General features: G+C 41.4%; 1 protein-coding gene across 1 annotated transcript in view; it reads left to right on the forward strand.

The window, feature by feature from the left end:
• TSPAN15 (tetraspanin 15) overlaps nucleotides 1-18,876 on the forward strand; it is a 41,353-nt gene that overhangs the window by 6,161 nt on the left and 16,316 nt on the right. Inside the window, exon 2 of the mRNA XM_039338877.1 lies at nucleotides 17,675-17,860. Within this exon, the coding sequence (XP_039194811.1) occupies nucleotides 17,675-17,860 (186 nt within the window). The remainder of the gene's footprint in view (nucleotides 1-17,674; nucleotides 17,861-18,876) is intronic.

Raw genomic sequence — 18,876 nt, forward strand, 5'->3', positions numbered from 1 at the left:
CCTTTCACTATTGAAAAGAAAACAAATTTTGTAGCAAGTCCTGAAAGCAGCATTTGTGAATTAATATGGAAATATGCTTGATAACACCCTGGCATTATTTCTTGATATTTTGAATTATTCTAGAAGCTTTAATCTCTTGAAAGTGAGACACGGATATAAATTCTTCGATATATCTTGTCCTCAAATACTTTCCTTCAAGTTTTGTTTTCTGTGATACGGTATTAAAGGAAATTTCTCTACTCTACATAGGTTTATTTATTTAACTTCACAATTTTTGTAACCCATTCAGCTTATAAAAATCTATACAGCAAATTAAAATGATAAATGCAGCAATACAATAAATGAAAATGATAAAACGCACAAGAACAATACATCAACAATAGTAAATCAGCTGTACTGCTTCTTAAAATGAAGCTCTCTTTAAACCTATATTGTAAAGATTTTATGCTTTCCGTTTTTTGCTGTCTTGTTCATCGAGCATTTATAGAAACCTGCTTTTTTTCATTATTCTATGTTTCTCAGTTCCAATAAAGAAGAATATTTGTAGATTAGGCAAAGAATCCCTTAGACCAGCCCCACCCACACAGACAGGCATGACACCAGAATATAAACCGACAGCAAACAGCACTCCTTACTCGCACTGATGATGTTACCTAGTTAGGTCAATGAAATGTCTGCAAAAAAACAAGCAAGTTCAGAGAACACCAAGGATCCCTCACTTTTTGATGAAATTGCTTGGAAATCCATTTTGTTGGAAGATGTTGTATAGATGATCTGATTCCTTTTTCTGCTGTTCAGGATTGCTGCAATGTGTTTGTGCTCAACTAAATAGAGTTATCCATTCTTTGTTTATTGTATTAATTTTCTTTTGGCTGTGACCGTATTTATGGACTTAGGTGTAGAATTTTTTTTAGACAAGAATTTACACTCCCAATGCAGATATGCTTAAGACACTTGAAAAAATTTACGGTGGAATATTCAAAGAATTTTTAAAAGAAGGGTAAAATTTACTCCGCAATTATTTTTACTAGGTATTGTTATTGACTGTGATGCTAAGGAGGTTATATTGATGTTAAATTTGATTACAGCCGCTAGGTTGTTAATAGGACAATATTGGAAGAAGGAATCTTTGCCTACTTTACAAGAATTTTCATTTTCGTATTTGGCAGAAATGGCAAAGATTTCGGCTTTCTTAAAGGAGCAATCTCAAGAAAAATTTTTTGCGGTATGGGAAAAATGGATAAATTTTATACAACATAATTTGGATATGGAAAAATATTATTTAGCCTTTTTATAATTTGTAATGATTGTTTTTTCTTTCTTTCTTTCTTCTTTTTATATATATACATTTTTAATGTATTATTATTCATATATTTTTTTTTTTTATATATATATATGCTTTATTTTTCGTCTAGTATATCTTTTAAAGTTTATGTTATGTATATTATTTCTATATATATTATTACTGTGATTTTTATTATTATTATTAATTATTTTATAAATTGCAAATGTTATTTTTAAAATATTTGTTAAATAATCCTATATTCAGTTCTGGGAAGTCGGGGGGGGGGTGGGGTGGTTGGGGAGGGGGGGGTGGATTTTTATTTGTAAAACTTTTGAAAAATTTCAATAAAAAAAAAAAAAAAAAAAATTTACATGCTTTATTGAAACTCACATTTCATTTTTTCTCTTGAGCAAACATGTGTTGACTTACTTTCTTCTTTAGTATATCACATTTCTAGCTGGCCAAAGGGTAGTTGGAGAAGTGCTTCTTGTATTTAAACTACCTAAGAACATGTTAAATTACCCGTGTAGTGTTTGTAAGAGGAAGAGGAATAAGATTAATTAATTATTGTATTTTGTTTGTTTAAGAGCCTTCCATTGGTTTGCTGATCATTAATGAAATAAACATCACTGGTTAAATTGGTTAAACCTTCCAGTGACATTTCCAGATTTTACAGACCCAGGTAATACCCTACTGTCTAGGATTATGTCAGAGTACATATTTCCAGTATGCAATATTAGGCTAAATTGTTTCAAAAACTTAAACGTTTTCTTTTCTCTCTTGCACACTTGCATGTTTCTTTTCTTTTCTTTTTTATTTAATTTTTTATTGGGTACAAAGGAAAAAAAAGATTAAAAACATTGAACATGATAAATCGTCTTTGACATACATCTCCGTCTTGTCAGTCCATATTGTACATTAATTACATATGATATATCTATATACAACTGTACATTTCTAGTCTCTGTCTTAACTTATATCTTTGCTGTGATCCCCATTTTTCCCCTCCATCTATAAAATTTATTTCAGATTCGATAAAATTCTGTTTCCTCCTGATTTTTTAATCTTTCAGTTATCCTGTTTAGTTCTGCGCAATACATAATTTTCTTTATTAGTGCTTTCCCACTCGGTACTTCCATTGCTTTCCACTTTTGAGCAAATAGTATCCTTGCCGCCGTTACCACATGAATGATTAGATATGTGTCAGTTTTATTTACATTTTCCCCTAGTATTCCTAATAGTAATTGTTGAGTCCTTCGCGAAATGGCACGACACGAGAAGCAGTTGTAGTTCTCAGGAAACTTCTTTATTCATGTGTTCAGCTTACAGTTAGAAGACGCCGACAACGCCCAAAACTCCCGGCCTCTTATATAGGCCATCCCCGGGTAAATCTGCAACTTTTGGTGCACCAGCACTTGCGCATGCGCACAAGTACTGGCGACAGCCTGTCTGGTCCCGGGCAGCTTGCACCTGCTGGAACCGTTTGCAATGCCCCGAGCCTGCTTGCACAGGCTCAGGACATAACACCCCTTCCCCCCGGGCTAAAACTATTCCTTATACCATAATAACACATAACTCATTTCTGTAGTGTAGTGCCATGCTCCCCAATACCAGGTATTCCTGGTCTTCCGTCAGCCTCAATGCTCTATTTTTCTACTAGCTCTGTTTGGCCAAGAGGGTTACAAAATCCTCCAAATACTTAGGAGATTTCCTTGTTCTCTGTGACCTCCTAAGTTCAGGGTGCTTGCCAAGTACCCTCTGATTGAGGGGTGATGCGTGCCTGTCCCCCTTGTTTTGCCTTGGTGATTCCCAAAGGCTGTGCTCCAATGCCTGGCCTGCTTGCTTGCCCACCGGGCTCGTCAGGCCAGGGCTTCTTTCACTATGTGACCTGGTTGTCCTGCCTAGCTGTAGGCTCTCTGGCCCTTCTAAGTGACTGTCACTGTTGGGCGTTTCTGTAGAACCTCCTAGGTCCGTCCAAGACCTGTCAGGAGGCTGTCTGTCCCCTGAATCCTGTTCTGTGCCCGGGCTTGTGTGGGTTTCAGTACTGTCCCAAAACTCAGTTGTCCCCTGAGTTGAGTCAGAGGTGTTGTAGTCGGGATTTGGTTCCTCGACCACCTCCCTGTGTGTTTGCCCCCTTCTAGGGACAGGGGTAGTGTCGGGCCAACTCGAAGGAGTGTGTGCCAGCTCTCTTGCGGGGACTGGTTTATTGGGATGCTCCCGGGTATTCTCCCTGACTGGAGTACTGAGTGATGCGGGTGAGTAGTGATTATGCCCCCGGGGTAACTCCCTGGCTGGAGTAGGCGTTGATGCCTGGTATCTAGTTGGGCTCCTTGAATTCCTGTTTGGAGCACTCGCGGAATCTTGAGATGGGCTGATTGTGGCTTCCCCATTGATAATGGGCATCATTCCATGCCCCTCCCTTTGCCCAAAGGGCTCCCCCTCCCCCCCTGGAAAAGACCCAGGAGTCTCATCGGGAAGGTCCCGTCTAGAGCGAAGTTGGTCAATGTGCCGACACAGGACACGACCGTTGTCCAGGGATACCTCGTAGGATGGAGGACCTGTGACCCTGGATATAGATGCGGGGACCCATGTATGACCAGGCCCATAATTACGAGTCCAAACCGGGGCACCCACAAGTAGTTGCCTAGGTGCCCTGGGGTGTGAGACAGAAGGAGGCAGTCTGTCCGGATGCAACCGGTCAAGCTTGGTAGTCAGTTTGCGCCCCCAACGAAGTTCAGCTGGGCTTCTCCCTGTAGAAGTGGACGGTGTGGTGCGATAAGAAAGGAGGAAGTCAGCCAACCTGTGATGCCAGTCTCCGTAGGTGAGTTTCTTCAAGACGTCCTTGGTGATGTGCACCATGCGTTCAGCCATACCATTGGTGGACGGGTGGAAGGGTGCAGAGGTGGCATGACAAATCATGTTAGCCTGTAAGAAAGCTTGGAATTCGGAGGAAGTGAATTGAGGGCCGTTGTCAGACACAATGACGTCTGGGAGCCCGTGTGCAGCAAAAATCCCCCTCAGTACCCGAATAGTCTTTGCAGCGGTGGTGGATGAGACAGGTACAACCTCAAGCCATTTTGAATGGCTGTCAACGAGGACCAAGAAGAATTGACCCTGAAAGGGCCCAGCGTAGTCAATGTGCACCCTAGACCATGGAGATTGTGTTTCCTCCCATCTATGCACAGGAGCTTGGGGCATTTCAGGGCGCGAGCGTTGACAAAGGTGGCATGCATGCACCTTAGCTTCAATGTCTTTGTCTAGGCCACGCCACCACAAGTGGCTGCGCGCAAGAGCCTTCATTCGTACAATGCCAGGATGACCCTCGTGGAGGGAACCTAAGACCCTAGTCCTCATTGAGGTGGGAATGACAACTCTGCTTCCCCAAAGCAGACAACCCTGAGAGGTGGACAACTCGTTCCTTTTAGACCAGAAACTCTGAAACTCAGGACTAGGACAGTGCTCAGGCCATCCAGACAAAACCCAAGAAAGGACACGTGAAAGTGTGTGATCTGTGCCCGATTCAGCGGCGACATCCCTGGTATTCAGGGGAGACTCGGGCAAGGCTTGGATAGAGAGAATATTGATAGCTGGCGCAGGGTCAGCTTCTATTACCGGCAGGGGTAATCTACTGAGGCCATCAGCATGGCCCATTTCCTTCCCAGGCTTGTGAAGCAGGGAAAAATCATATGCAGATAAAAAGATAGACCACCTGAGCATCCTGGGGGAGATGATTTGGGGGGTTTGTTTACGTGTGGTAAACAGTCCCAGCAAAGGCTTATGGTCAGTAAAGACGTGAAATGCCTATCATATAAAAAATCATGGATTTTTTTAATTCCAGCAACAACAGCTAAGGCCTCCCTGTCTATTTGAGCATAGTTGCGCTCAGCTGAAGACAATGTCCTGGAGTAATATGCAACAGGAACCTGAGTTCCATCAGACCTGAGGTGGCTCAGTACAGCTCCTACCCCATAAGGGGAAGCATCACAAGCGATGCACACAGGAAGGGACTCATTGAAGTGTGCAAGTACACTGTTAGAAGTGAGCAAGGACTTGACCTCATTGAAACTTGCCTCATGTGTTTGTGACCACTGCCACACTGCCTGTTTATCTAATAGCCTGTGAAGAGGCTCAGCTACACTAGCCTTGTGTGGAAGAAAGGAATTGCACAGGTTCGCCTAGTGCACCAGTTGTGGCCTTATTTGGACCGGGAGGCTTTACTCACAGTCACTCATGCCCTTGTCACCTCAAGACTGGATTACTGTAATGCGCTCTACATGGGGCTACCCTTGAAGAGCGTTCGGAAGCTGCAGTTGGTTCAGAACGCAGCCACGAGAGCGATTATGGGCGCGCCAAGGTATGCCCACGTGTCACCTATCCTCCGCGAGCTGCACTGGCTTCCTGTGGGTCTCCGGACGCAATTCAAGGTGTTGGTTATCACCTTTAAAGCCCTTCATGGCATAGCGCCAGGTTACTTACATTCTGCCGCACAGCTCCCAGAGACCGGTGAGGTCCCATAGATTGGGCCTCCTTCAGGTCCCGTCGGCCAGACAATGTCGGCTGGTGGGCCCTCGGGGAAGGGTCTTTTCTGTGGTGGCTCCGACCTGGTGGAATCAACTTCCCCCCGAGGTTCGAACTACTCCCACCCTGCCGGCCTTTAAGAAGGCCGTTAAAACCCTCCTGTTCCAGCAGGCCTGGGGCTGATGTCCCCGGGGGGCCGGGATATGATCGGACTCGCGGTATGACTGCTTTATTTTATTGTTTTATCATTGTTTTAACTTTGTACGTCGCCCTGAGTCCTTTGGGATTGGGCGGCATATAAACACTGAAAATAAATAAATAAATAAATAAATTGTAGAAATTCAGAAGGCCCAGGAAAGCCTGTAGTTCGGCCTTAGACTTTGGCCTGGGGGCTTGCATAATGGCTTTTAGTTTGGATTCAGCAGGGTGAATCCCAGCAGCATCAATTTTGAACCCCAGAAACTCTGTGGAAGGCACCCCAATTTCACATTTGTCCTTCTTGAGCCTGAGGCCTGTTTTCCTGAACCTTAACAGGACAGCCCTTAACCTTTCAGCTAGAATGTGCGTGGAGTCTCCTTCAGTTAAGACATCATCAAAATAGGGGCAAACCCCTGGTATACCCCGTAGTGTGTTTTCCATTACGCTTTGGAAAATCCCAGGAGCGACATTTACTCCAAATTGAAGTCTCTTTACCTTGAAAGCCCCTCTGTGGGTCACAATAGTCTGAGCTATAGCAGCGTCATCATCAACAGGCAGCTGTTGATATGCTTGAGCTAGGTGAAGCTTTGCAAAAACACGCCCCCCCTTGAGGGAGGCCAGAATATGACTGTCCACAGGAACAGGATAGGCATGTTGCTGCAATGCCTTATTCAGAGTGCATTTGTAATCAGCACAGATGCGAATGTCCCCATTTGCCTTGAGAGGCGTGACAATGGGGGTCTCCCAGGGACTGGAGTCACCAGGTTCCAGAATTCCTTGTTGGATCAGTTTATCCAACTCAGTGTCAATTTTACTCTTTAAAGCAAAAGGGACCCTTGCTTTAATTCTAATGGGAGTGACAGTGGGGTCTAGCTTTAAGGACACAGGAGGTCCTTTGAATGTGCGCAGCTGGGGGCTGAAAACATCTGCAAATTCTTTGCAGACTTCCTGTAGGTCGAGTGTTTGTAGGCTGTTGAGCCCTGTGACGTGTATTCCCAAGGCCTCAAACCAATCGAGTCCTATGAGACTCGTTCGTTCACCCCCTACTACTAATATGTCTAGTGGACCTTCAAAATCCTTATACTGTACGTTAAGGGTGGCCTCCCCCTTAACACACACTCTGGAGTTTTGAAAGTCTGTTAACACAATGTCAGAAGGCCTCAGCTTGGCCTGAGTTCCACTACCAGAACAAATCTTCCTAAACGTTTGCATGGAAATGATTGAAAGGGCAGACCCCGTATCCAGTTCCATAGCTAATGGAACTCCTTGTAGCTTCGCCTTAAGTGACAGCTTTTTCTTAATTGGCTTGTGTGTGCCTGTCCTATAGATGCTTCTTCGCGAAGCGCAAAACCCCACCCTATTCTGGCTGGGGACCCTGGTACCTTTCAGGCGCAATTCTTCCTGAGGTTGTACCTTCAGACGGTACACAGCTGCAATGTGTCCTTGTTTTCCGCACGCCCTGCAGATAGCAGAGCGGAACTTGCAGTCGGTTCTCCTGTGGCGACCTCCACAACTGATGCAGTTGGGAAGAGCTGAAGAGCTTCCTTTTTGTTTCCCTTCCTTTGTGGGGTGAAGACGGTCGACTTCCTTGTCCGGATCCTCCTCAGAGTTTCTTTGGACTTCTTCCTGGTGCACGGATGCAGCATCTGGACTGTTCCTGATCGGCCGCATATTCTTGATGGCGCCGCCCGCTGCTTCCTCTGCGGTGACCTCTCTCAAGGCATCTTGGAAAGACAAGTCCTCGTTAGCAAAAAGTCTCTGTTGTAACTCACGATGCCTTAGCCCGCATACGAATCTGTCCCTCAGTCGTTCTTCGAGGTCCTTGAACTCGCAATGTTTGGCGGCTTTCCTTAATGCGGCGATGTACTCCTTGGCCAATTCTCTGGGTCTTTGATCCCTCTGCTCGAAGGTGTGGCGCCACGCGATGACGGACATCTTAGGCTGGAAGTGCTCCTTCAGTAGCTTTTTTAGATCTGCGTAGCTGACAGAGTCTAAAGGAACAGGTGCTGCAAGGTTCTCAGTGATTTCGAATGCATCTTGACCGCAAACGCACAGCAGGGTGGCAGCCTTCAAACTTTCTTCCCTCACTTGGTTCACTTTGAGGTAGTTTTCCACCCTGGCTGCATAGGACTCACACCTTTCTGGATGTGAGACGTCGAATTCCGAAAGCCTTCCAATCTTTGCCATTTTTGTATCAGGAAGGGTCTATCAGCTAGCCTACCCCCGAATGCACGCTGGATTGGCGGGTAGCTGCCGAGTCAATGCCGTTCCTGCCGCTCAGGACTCACTCGGGTAAGCTTACACCTTTTTGTTGATGTAAGGCAATCCCACCTTCGTCGCCAGTGTTGAGTCCTTCGCGAAATGGCAAGACACGAGAAGCAGTTGTAGTTCTCAGGAAACTTCTTTATTCATGTGTTCAGCTTACAGTTAGAAGACGCCGACAACGCCCAAAACACATCATTTGATGTAAGCAAGGCCTTGACCTCATTGAAGCTTTTCTCATGTACTTGGGACCATTGCCAAACTGCCTGCTTGTCTAAAAGCCTATGAAGTGGTTCAGCTACATTAGCCTTGTTAGGTATGAAAGCGTTGTAAAAATTCAAGAGGCCTAGGAATGCTTGTAACTCAGCTTTAGCCTAGGAGCCTGCTGTATGGCTTTTAATTTAGAATCAGCAGGGTGAATACCCCTGGCATCTATTCTGAATCCCAGGAAATCTGTAGAAGTAACTCCTAACTTGCATTTATCTTTTTTAAGTTTTAGGCCTGTTTTTCTGAAACGAAGCAAAACAGCCCTTAATCTCTCAGCTAAATTCTGAGTAGATTCTCCAGCAATAAGGACATCATCAAAATAGGGGCAAACCCTGGGAATATCTCTCAGGGTTTTCTCCATAACACTTTGGAAAATTCCAGGAGCTACTTTTACTCCAAATTGTAGTCTTTTGACTTTGAATGCCCCTCTATGGGTCACAATAGTCTGTGCCTCAGCAGCAGCTTCATCAACAGGTAACTGTTTTTTTTTTAATTGAAAATTTTTCAAATTTTACAAGACAAATCCCCTCCCCAACCCCCCCAGCCTCCCGTACCCTCCCCCAACTCCCCAAACCTCCCTAACCCTCCCCTGGACCTCCCAGAGTTGATTACGGGCTTATCCAAAATATTTCAAAAAAGAAAAAAAGAAAAAACTTAAAACACATATAAAACTTAAAACACATATAAATCCTAAACAAATCTTAATATTCTAAATTAAATAAATTATCTCTAAAAAGTAATAATCATTAAACACATTATAATATACTCTGAACATCTTCTAATCATGCTTATAATATTATCCACCATTCTATATAAATTCCTCCCAAAACACAATTTTAAGCACTACTTTCTTTGAACATCTATAACTATAATATAAAATCTAATATAAGTCATAAACAAATCTAAATACATTTAGTTAAACGAGTTATACTCCCTCCAAAACACAAATTTAAACATAAACACAAATTTAAACATTACTTAAAACTTTAAACATTAGAATCCCCTTATACACATTTAATCAAATTCCATCTTAAAAATAGTAATAATAATAATTAGAAAAAAAAAATAAACCCAGACACTAAACACATTATAGTATACTCCAAACCTTCTAATATCATGCTAATATTATTATCATTTTTATAAACTCCCCCAAAACACAAATTTAAACATTACTTAAAACTTAAAAAATCCCTTATACACATTTAAATCTTTATCAATAAGAAATTCCATCCACAATAAACACATTAAACATTTAAATCTTCACCAATAACAAATTCCATCCACAAAAAAAACACAATCCTTATCAGTCTCAATTGTCCATTTTCATTCTCCATCCATTATCATACTGATATTATTATTATCAATCTCAATTGTCCATTTTCATTCTCCATCCTTATCATTCTCTAATTTTGAATATTCGTCTTTAACCTTATCAAACTCAAGAGAAGTGCTTTGAGATCTGGCTTTAAGGATTGCTCCAAAATTTCTGGATCTTCCAACAACTCAGAAGCCAATACATGTGGGGATTCCTTAAACTCCTTATTCTGTTGATTTTTTTCTTTACAATTATATGTTGCATGAATTGTCCTCTGCCCCTTCCTCTCAACTTGTTGAAACTCCTCAAGCTGAGATTTCCCATTTTTCATTTCAGACAACAATTCCATCCTTGAAGATTGCTCCAAAGGCTTTATAAGTCTTGCTTCTCCCACAGATTCAGAAACCACTAGATGTGAAACTTCCTTAATCTTCTTCTGTTGTTGCTTTTCTTTACAGTTATGTGCTACACAAGTTATCTTCTGCTCCTCAATCTGAACATCTTGAGATCTCTCAGGCAAAGGTTCCCCAATTTTAGGGTCTTCAAACTGTAATTCTACATTCTTTTCTTCCAAGGTTTTAAACTTAATAGATGACGATGAACATACCCCCAAGACCGAAGTATAAAAATCTTTTGCTTGAGAAGCAGTATTAAGTCTATAAGATATCCCCAGGTAGTTCACCACCATTCCAATCGGAACATCCCATCTGAACGAAATTCGTCTCTTTTTAAGTTCATTTGCTAAAAAAGCAAACTCCTTTCTTCTTCTTAAAATTTTAGATGGGATCTCCTTTAAAATTATAACATCTTGTGAAGCAATTTGAAATCTCTTCTTATAAAAAGCTTGTATAATTTCATTGTGTAGAGATCTTTTCCCAAAGTAAATTACCACATCTCTTGGCAAATTCTTTTGCACTGCCACCACAGAATTAACTCGAAATAATTTTTCAATTTCACTAAGTATTTCCTTTTTTTCTTTATTCAAAATCACAGCAAAGTCCTTTGCAACCATCTCTTTCAGATCTCCTTGCAAGGACTCTCCCAAGCCTCTAATTCTTAAAGCATATTCCATTTGTCCATATTGAAGCATAAGAATCTCATTTTCCATTTCCTTTTCCATACTTTCAATTTTTCCCTCCATTAATTCCACTTTTTCAACTACTTCTTCCACACGGGAATTCAACTTTTCAATAACAGAAGCAACTCCTTTTAAAGCCAAAACTATGTCTTGCCTCAAAATCTTGTTATTTTCCTCTAAAATCTTTTTCATTTCTGCCCTAATTTGAATTGTAACATTTCCCATCATGTCTTGCAAATCCTTCACAATTGCTGGTTGAACCACAGAAGAGGGTGAAACTATTGATTTAGGAACTGTAAAAGTCCCTGGACGCTTTGGAGCCATCTTTACTCCTTCTTGAGAATTACAAAAATTCCTTCAAAAAAATCATAACTCCCTCAAAAGAAAATCTTTATAATGATAAAAAAAGGGAGTTAGAAAAGAAGAAAAAAGAAAAAAGGAATTAAAATATCCGTTCCAATCATTAAAAAGAAAAAAAAGGGGGGGGGGGAAAGAAAAAACACCAAAAAGCCTGCCTTTTAAAAATACAAAAGACAAAGCAAAAAAGTCAAACAAAAACAATAATGTTTAAAAAGTTAAACAACAAAAATAATAATGCTTCTAAGATCCATCCAATCATTAAAAAGAAAAGAAAAGAGAGAGTAAAAGAAGCCGATCGCCATTCTAGCTTCCCAGAAAAAAAAGCTAGAAAGTCTGCCGATCGCCATTTTACTTTCCCTTTCAGCACAAAGTAAAAAGTAAAAGGAGAGAATATAAACATGAAAATAAACCTTTAAACTTAAAATACATATAAAATCAAAGAAAGCAAAAAGTAAATCCTCTAATCAACTCTGTCCGCTTCTAAAAAAAACTCACCAGGTCCCTTTAAGCGCGGAGGTGATTGCAACGGCTTGTTTTGTCCCTAGGGACAAAAGCAGCTGGGAAGCGGAGACAGTCTGAACTCTGTGGGAGCACTCTGTCACCCCCCCAAAAAAAGAAATTGGGGGTACATAAGAGGCTCTGCCACTATTCAGACAACCCTCTTCCCCCCCCCTTTGCCCAGGAGGGGGATTTTGAACCGCTGAACAGCTGATGTACGCTGTTCATAGCGATTCATTACACTTACCCAGGAGGACGGCTAAAAAGTAGCCGCCATCGCCGCGCAGATCCACCGGAAGTCAACAGGTAACTGTTGATATGCCTGTGCCAGATCTAACTTTGCAAAAACACGCCCCTCTTTTAGGGAAACCAAAATATGGCTGACTACAGGTACAGGATATGCATGCTGTTGCAATGCCTTGTTTAATGTGCATTTGTAGTCTACACAGATGCGAATGTCCCCATTAGTCTTGAGAGGCGTAACTACAGGGGTTTCCCATGGACTTGAATCAACAGGTTCTAAAATACCTTGCTGGATCAATTTATCCAGTTCAGCATCAATTTTCCCCTTAAGAGCAAAGGGTACTCTCCTTGCTTTCACCCTAATAGGAGTGACAGTAGGGTCAAGTTTCAAAGAAACTGGAGGCCCTTTGTAAGATCCTAGCTGTGGACTGAATACATCTGCAAACTCCTTGCAGACCTCTGTTAGGCTTAATGTTTGCAAATTGTGTAGCCCTGTAACTTGGATTCCCAAGGCCTCAAACCAATCGAGTCCAATAAGACTCGTTCGTTCACCCCCAACTACCAGTACATCCAATGGACCTTCAAAATCCTTGTGCTGTACTGTAAGGGTGGCCTCCCCCTTTACACACACCTTGGAATTTTGAAAATCTTTTAAGATTATATTGGAAGGCCTAAGTTTGGCCTGGAACCCACTGCTATTACAAATCTTCCTGAAAGTGTGAATAGAAATGATTGAAAGAGCAGACCCAGTGCCCAGTCCCATAACCAATGGAACTCCTTGTAACCTCACCTTAAGTGACAGTTTCTTCTTAAGTGGTTTGTGTGTGCCTGTTCTACAAATACTCCTGTGTGATGCGCAGAAACCCACCCTGTTTTGGCTGGGGACCCTGGTACCTTTCAGACGCAATTCTTCTCAAGGTTGTGCCTTCTGATGGCCCAGACAAACAGATGCTATGTGGCCTTGCCTTCCACACGCTGTACAGATTGCAGAACGGAACCTGCAGTCGGCCCTCTTGTGGCGACCTCCACACCCGAAGCACTTGGACACAGCTGTAGCCTTTTCTTTGCCTTCCTTCTGCTTCCTTTCTTTGGCTGGGTAGAGATGATCCACCTCTTCTTCAGGATCTTCCTCCGAGCTCTCATGGACTCCCTCATGGTGCACGGAGACTGCTTCTGGGTTGTTCCTGATGGGCCTCATGTTCTTGACTGCCCCACCTGCTGCCTCCTCTGCAGTGACCTCTCTCAAGGCATCTTGGAAAGAAATGTCTTCTTTTGCAAAGAGTCTCTGTTGCAAATCTCTGTTCCTTAACCTGCATACAAATCGGTCTCTCAGCCTTTCTTCTAAATCTTTAAAATCACAGGGCTTAGCTGCTCTTCTCAAAGCTGCAATGTATTCTTTGGCTGATTCACCAACTCTTTGATCTGTGCCTTCATGCTATGACAGCAACTTGGGCTGAAAATGTTCCTTCAATAACTTCTTTAAGTCTGTATAAGTGACAGACTCAAGAGGAGCAGGGGCTGCCAAATTTTCTGCAATCTCAAATGCATCTTGACCACAGACACACAGCAAAGTAGCGGCCTTCAAGCCATCTTCTCTAACTTGATTCACTCTAAAGTAATTTTCTACTCTAGCGACATAAGACTCCCATCTTTCTGGGTGAGTAACATCGAATTCAGACAATCTTCCTATCTTCGCCATCCTTGCTTCTTATTCTAGGAAGGGGTCTATCAGCCAGCTTACCTCCAGCGACACTGTACTGGCAGGCCAGGTGCTGAGTTTAACGCCGTCTTCCTTTCTCCAGGACTCCTTGGGTAAGCCTTACAAGTCTTCTTTCTTGTAAGCGATCCCACCTTCGTTGCCAGTGTTGAGTCCTCGAGTCAATGGCGAAAGAAGAGCACACATTCTGATGGTTGTAACAGCCTTTATTCTCTTCAGCTCTCTCCGACACAACTCAGAGGCTCGCAGGCCTCTCTGCCTCTAAATAGAATCCCCGGGCAAAAAGGTAATAAAGAATGGCGCGCTTTCGCCCTTGTGCATGCACATAGGCTGGCACCACTCAGTCTGGTCCTGGACAGCTCAGGACACAACATTTTTGTTCTGTTGATCTGGCGTCCCTGGTGTTGCAATGGAATTCTGCTTTCTCGAACAGTGTTCTGATGCAGCTTTGTTTGTGGCATTTGGAGTGGTTGCTGTGGAAGTATGCCAATATGACCTCACAGTAGTCCACAAATCAGCCTCAACTCTCAGACATACCCTGTCAAAACGTAAGGAGGAGACAGAAACAAACCAAAAATCAGGCATCATATACTGAATCCAGTGCAGCAACTGTGAAAAAGAACTATGTGGTACAAACAGGAAGAAAGCTATCTACCAGACTGCACAAACATTTCTTGGCTATCAAAAGACATGACCTACTATCCTTCATGTCCGTCCACGAAGACAGAAGGACACAAGTTTGATCTAACTGGGACCACAGTTGTAATGCAAGCGAAATCAAGGGGAGAAAGAGAATTCCTTGAAGCCTGGCTCTCCATCAATAAGTCAATAAACAGACACATTGACATCGACCCAGTCTACCAACCACTGAGAACGAAAGAAATACTTCAACCGCAATCCTGAAGGCATCATTTAAAATGAACAAAGAGGCACCCCAGCAAACAGCAACAAAAATCACAACTCTCCACAAGAAACCAGACCATGCCTCAACAACAGCCAGCCAGCCAGCCAAACAACCCGAAACCAGATCATGACTCAGAGTCAACCAAACGAGCAAACGCCATTTGCATCATATCAGACGATACCCAAACACCAAAAACTATGGCCCAGAACAACAACAAGCCAATCAAACAGCCTGAAACCAGACCATGACTCAGAAACATCCGGACTAATAACACCCACACCAATTTACATCACACACAAAGGTATTTAATGGCCAATGCTCTGACGGTCGAGCACAATTCAAAGCGCACTGAAGATGTCCCCTGAATGGAGGCGAAACATTTGCAGCCAAATTGCCAAGCTTGGAGATCAAACCAACAGCCCAACTGCTAACCTAAGCTACTAATATTCAAACATATCTCAAGGAAAACCATTTTCAGATAGTAAGCGTTCATGCAAAAGTTGTGTTGCCACTGTGTAGCCTGGATGGTCATTAGAGTGGATACCAGACTACAGGTAGTCCTTGCCTTATGACCACAACTGAGTCCAAAATTTATGTTGCTAAGCAAGACTGTTGTTAAGTGAGTTTTGCCCCATTTTTTGCTAAGTAAATCACTGCAGTTATTAAGTCAGTAACAGGGTTAATAAGTGAACCTGACTTCCCCATTGAATTTGCTTGTCAGAAGGTCGCAGTGATGATCACATGAACCTGGGACAATGCAACGATCATAAATACATGCCAGTTGCGAAGCATCTTAATTTTAATCAAGTGACCATGGGGATGCTGCAGTGGTCATAAGTGTGAAAAATGGTCATAAGTCATTTTTCAGTGCCACTGTAACTTCAAGTGGTCACTAAATGAATGATTGTAAGTTGAGGACTATCTGTATCACCACGCTCTGGATCCCAGTATCGAAGCCTGGAAACAGGAAATCAGGACAGGGTAAAGAGGCCAGAATGTAGAGGATAGGAGATACTTGTCATCTTAAACAAGCTCCAAAATGCTTGTTTGAGGTTTGTGTCATGTGCAAAGAATCAAGACCGCATGTTAAGTTCTAGTTAAGAAGATTTATTGCTCACATTATATGCAAGAATCTAGTCAACTAATGGTCAGCACTAAATTGGCATTAGATAAGAGTTAACGGAATTCAAGGGGAGGACTGGACTTGGATCACTTGTGGCAACGTAAGGACTTCAGACTGATTCCTCTTTTGACTCCCTCCCCGCTCAGGCTCTGCCTCTTTTTCTCCTACCGTTTGTTTTTCAAAGCAGAGGGCGGAGGGATTTGGTTTTTTTGGGCAGAAATCTGAGGGAACTTGATGAGGTACTCTTTATTACCAGCTGACCAGGGAATGGTGAGATGATAGTTAGTTCCTTTTGAGCATTGCAGGCTTGCAAAAAATAAAAGTAAATTAACTTATTCCAATTACATTCTTGTAACCTTACCTAATCAGATAAATTTATTTAAACCCAACTTAATTTTTTATTATGAATCCAGATGACTTTGGAATGGGAAACCTGGTCAAGTTCCCTTAATGTTTATACATTTCATAAAATACTATACAATATTGCAATTGAAAATAAGCTGATTCCATCTGTTGGTATATAGTGTTGAAAGAAAAATCTTCATCAGGGTCCAGTCCAAGTTGGGAATAAACAAAATGTAGGCTGCTTTAGAAAGAAGATCGTAGTTTATTGAAGAGCAGAACCACAAAACAGGCTCTGGAGCAGCTGACCACATGTAGCTGGGAGTGGTGGTTTTTTATACCTTTTTGGGCTTTTGTGTTTGGAGTTGTTCCTGTTTGAGGCTTTGTATTTCCTGTGTCATGTACTTTGACCTGAGTCTGAGTGTGCCCTTTCTGGTATTCTAATGATGGTGGGTTAATCCTATTATGTCCCAAGGTCATATCCTGCTTCCCTATGGCTGTGGCTGATGACTACATCCTGTGTTGGATTTTTTGGGTGACAGGGTTGTTGATTCTAGGGATCTTTTGTCTTTCTAAGCCCATCAGTTCTAAGCTTCCTGGCTCCAATCTTTCTGAAAGATTTCTACAGACCTGGCCTCTGCTTGGGGCAGGGAAACTTCGGGGAGTGGGGGGTGGTTTCTGCCTAAAGATTTCCATTATTCCTTTGAGAAATATATTCTGCCTTTTTAATATCCTCCAAAATATTTCTTTCTCGGGGTAGGGGTGGGGGCTGACTTCCCACAACAGTATAGTTGTTTTGTAAGTTTCTGGCCTCTTAAGCACATCTTTCAAGCCATATTCATTCTGATCATTGCAACTTCCTCATTTTTTTCCAAGAAATCAGTTAGTGACTTAGATTATAAGAATATAAAATTGTTTAAAATATCTAGAATAGTCTTTCTCAATTGGGATTGAAGTCAATATGTTTTCCTTGAGATACAATGATTTAAAAACATTGTTTTTTAATGTTTAATATATTGTAAATTATAGATATAATCAATTTTATGTATGGGTTCCCTGATAATTATTTCATGGATTTCTTGAAGGTAAAAAGTTTGGGAAAGTTTGATCTAGAACAGTGTTTCTTAAAGTGTGGTTTGACCGATCTTGGGGTCCCCTGAAAACCTCTCAGGGGTCCACAAAATCAAAATTATTTGCCTGGTATTGAAGATACTTGCAAAAATGTATATCAATGTCACTCACTCATGTCATTATTATTTATTTGTGAAGAACTTGGGGTCTTTCAAGAGAGTGATTATCTTATTATCAGTTGCATTGATCGACCTACAAACAGTTCAGTAATAATGTTTTTGTTATGTGTATTAACCTAAAAGAGACAAAATATGCTCATTTTACCACCAAGAATATCAAAGCTTTTTGCTCTTTTTGAGTCAACAGTGATTGTTTCCGGTCTCGGCTTTGGATTAGTGATTCTCTTCAAATGTCCTTCACTTAGTTATTAATGAAATGCACAGAATTTGTAATTTGTAAGCATACAGCATCCCCCCCTTTTTTTCTGTTGCAGTTGCTAGGGGCGTTTGTCTTAGCTGTAGGCATTTATGCAGAAGTTGAAAGACAGAAATATAAAACCCTTGAAAGTGCCTTCTTAGCTCCAGCGATCATCCTTATTCTCTTGGGCATCGTAATGTTCCTTGTGTCCTTTCTGGGAGTATTGGCTTCTCTGAGGGACAATTTATGCCTTCTTCAAACTGTAAGTATTTTTTATTTAAGTAGAAGCCTATTTTCCTTGACCCTTCTAAAACGATTTCATTTCCCTGTCTATAAACAGTTTTAAGAAAACTCGTCTAATCACTTCCTTCAGAAGTAGCAGAAAGAAATTTCAGTGAGTCGTTGTTGGCTCATGTCAAGTCTGTCAACAAAGCAGTTTTTATGATTCCTGATAGGCATCTGGGAAAAAATGCTTTTAAAAAAAGAGCTAAATGGAAGTACAAAAGTAAAATTCATTTAAGAAAATTCAGGCCTTTAAAGGCCTTTATTCTTAATTAATAGTTAACCCATATTTAATCTACTCCCTCCTGTGCATCCTGCTCCTTCTCTGCCTGTCTTTTAATTCATATTGCTGCATTTTCATTGTTTATTTTATTGTTTCATTGTATTACTATTGTTATGTGTACATTTTTTATAATTTTACATATTTACTGTTGTAAGCTGCTCAGAGTAACCTCACAGCGAGATGGGCGGCAAATAAATTTAATAAATAAATAAATATGCTTGCATAGTGTAATGTTAAAAAACAAATCAAGACCATTCAAAATACTACAGTCTAGATCAGGGGTCTTCAAACTTGGTTTTTTATGACTTGTGGACTTCAACTCCCAGAATTCCTCAGCCAGGCATGCTGGCTGAGGAATTTTGAAAGTCCACAAATCATAAAAGGGCCAAGTTTGAAGACACCAGGTCTAGATACACATCTTTCTTAGAAATCTGAGCAAGAGTCTTTCATTCTTTCATGCTAGAATGTTGTTCAATTCCTTAACAAAACTAATTATTTTGAGGTAAATTATGTGTTTACTTATTAATAATTTAAATTGAAATGAAAAATAAGTTTGAATTTAATTATGTTATAGTGTCAATTAACCCTTTATGACTAGAAGTATTATTAACATTTTGTTAGCCTAGTGACAGAGATCAGAATTGGAATTGAACAAGTGTAATAGTAACATTATTAACTAAATTTCATGATGATGATTTTAAACATTCAGAAAT

This window comes from Crotalus tigris, unplaced genomic scaffold (genome assembly GCF_016545835.1).
Source record: "Crotalus tigris isolate CLP2741 ecotype Arizona unplaced genomic scaffold, ASM1654583v1 scf7180000017722.570129, whole genome shotgun sequence".
NCBI lineage: Eukaryota > Metazoa > Chordata > Lepidosauria > Squamata > Viperidae > Crotalus > Crotalus tigris.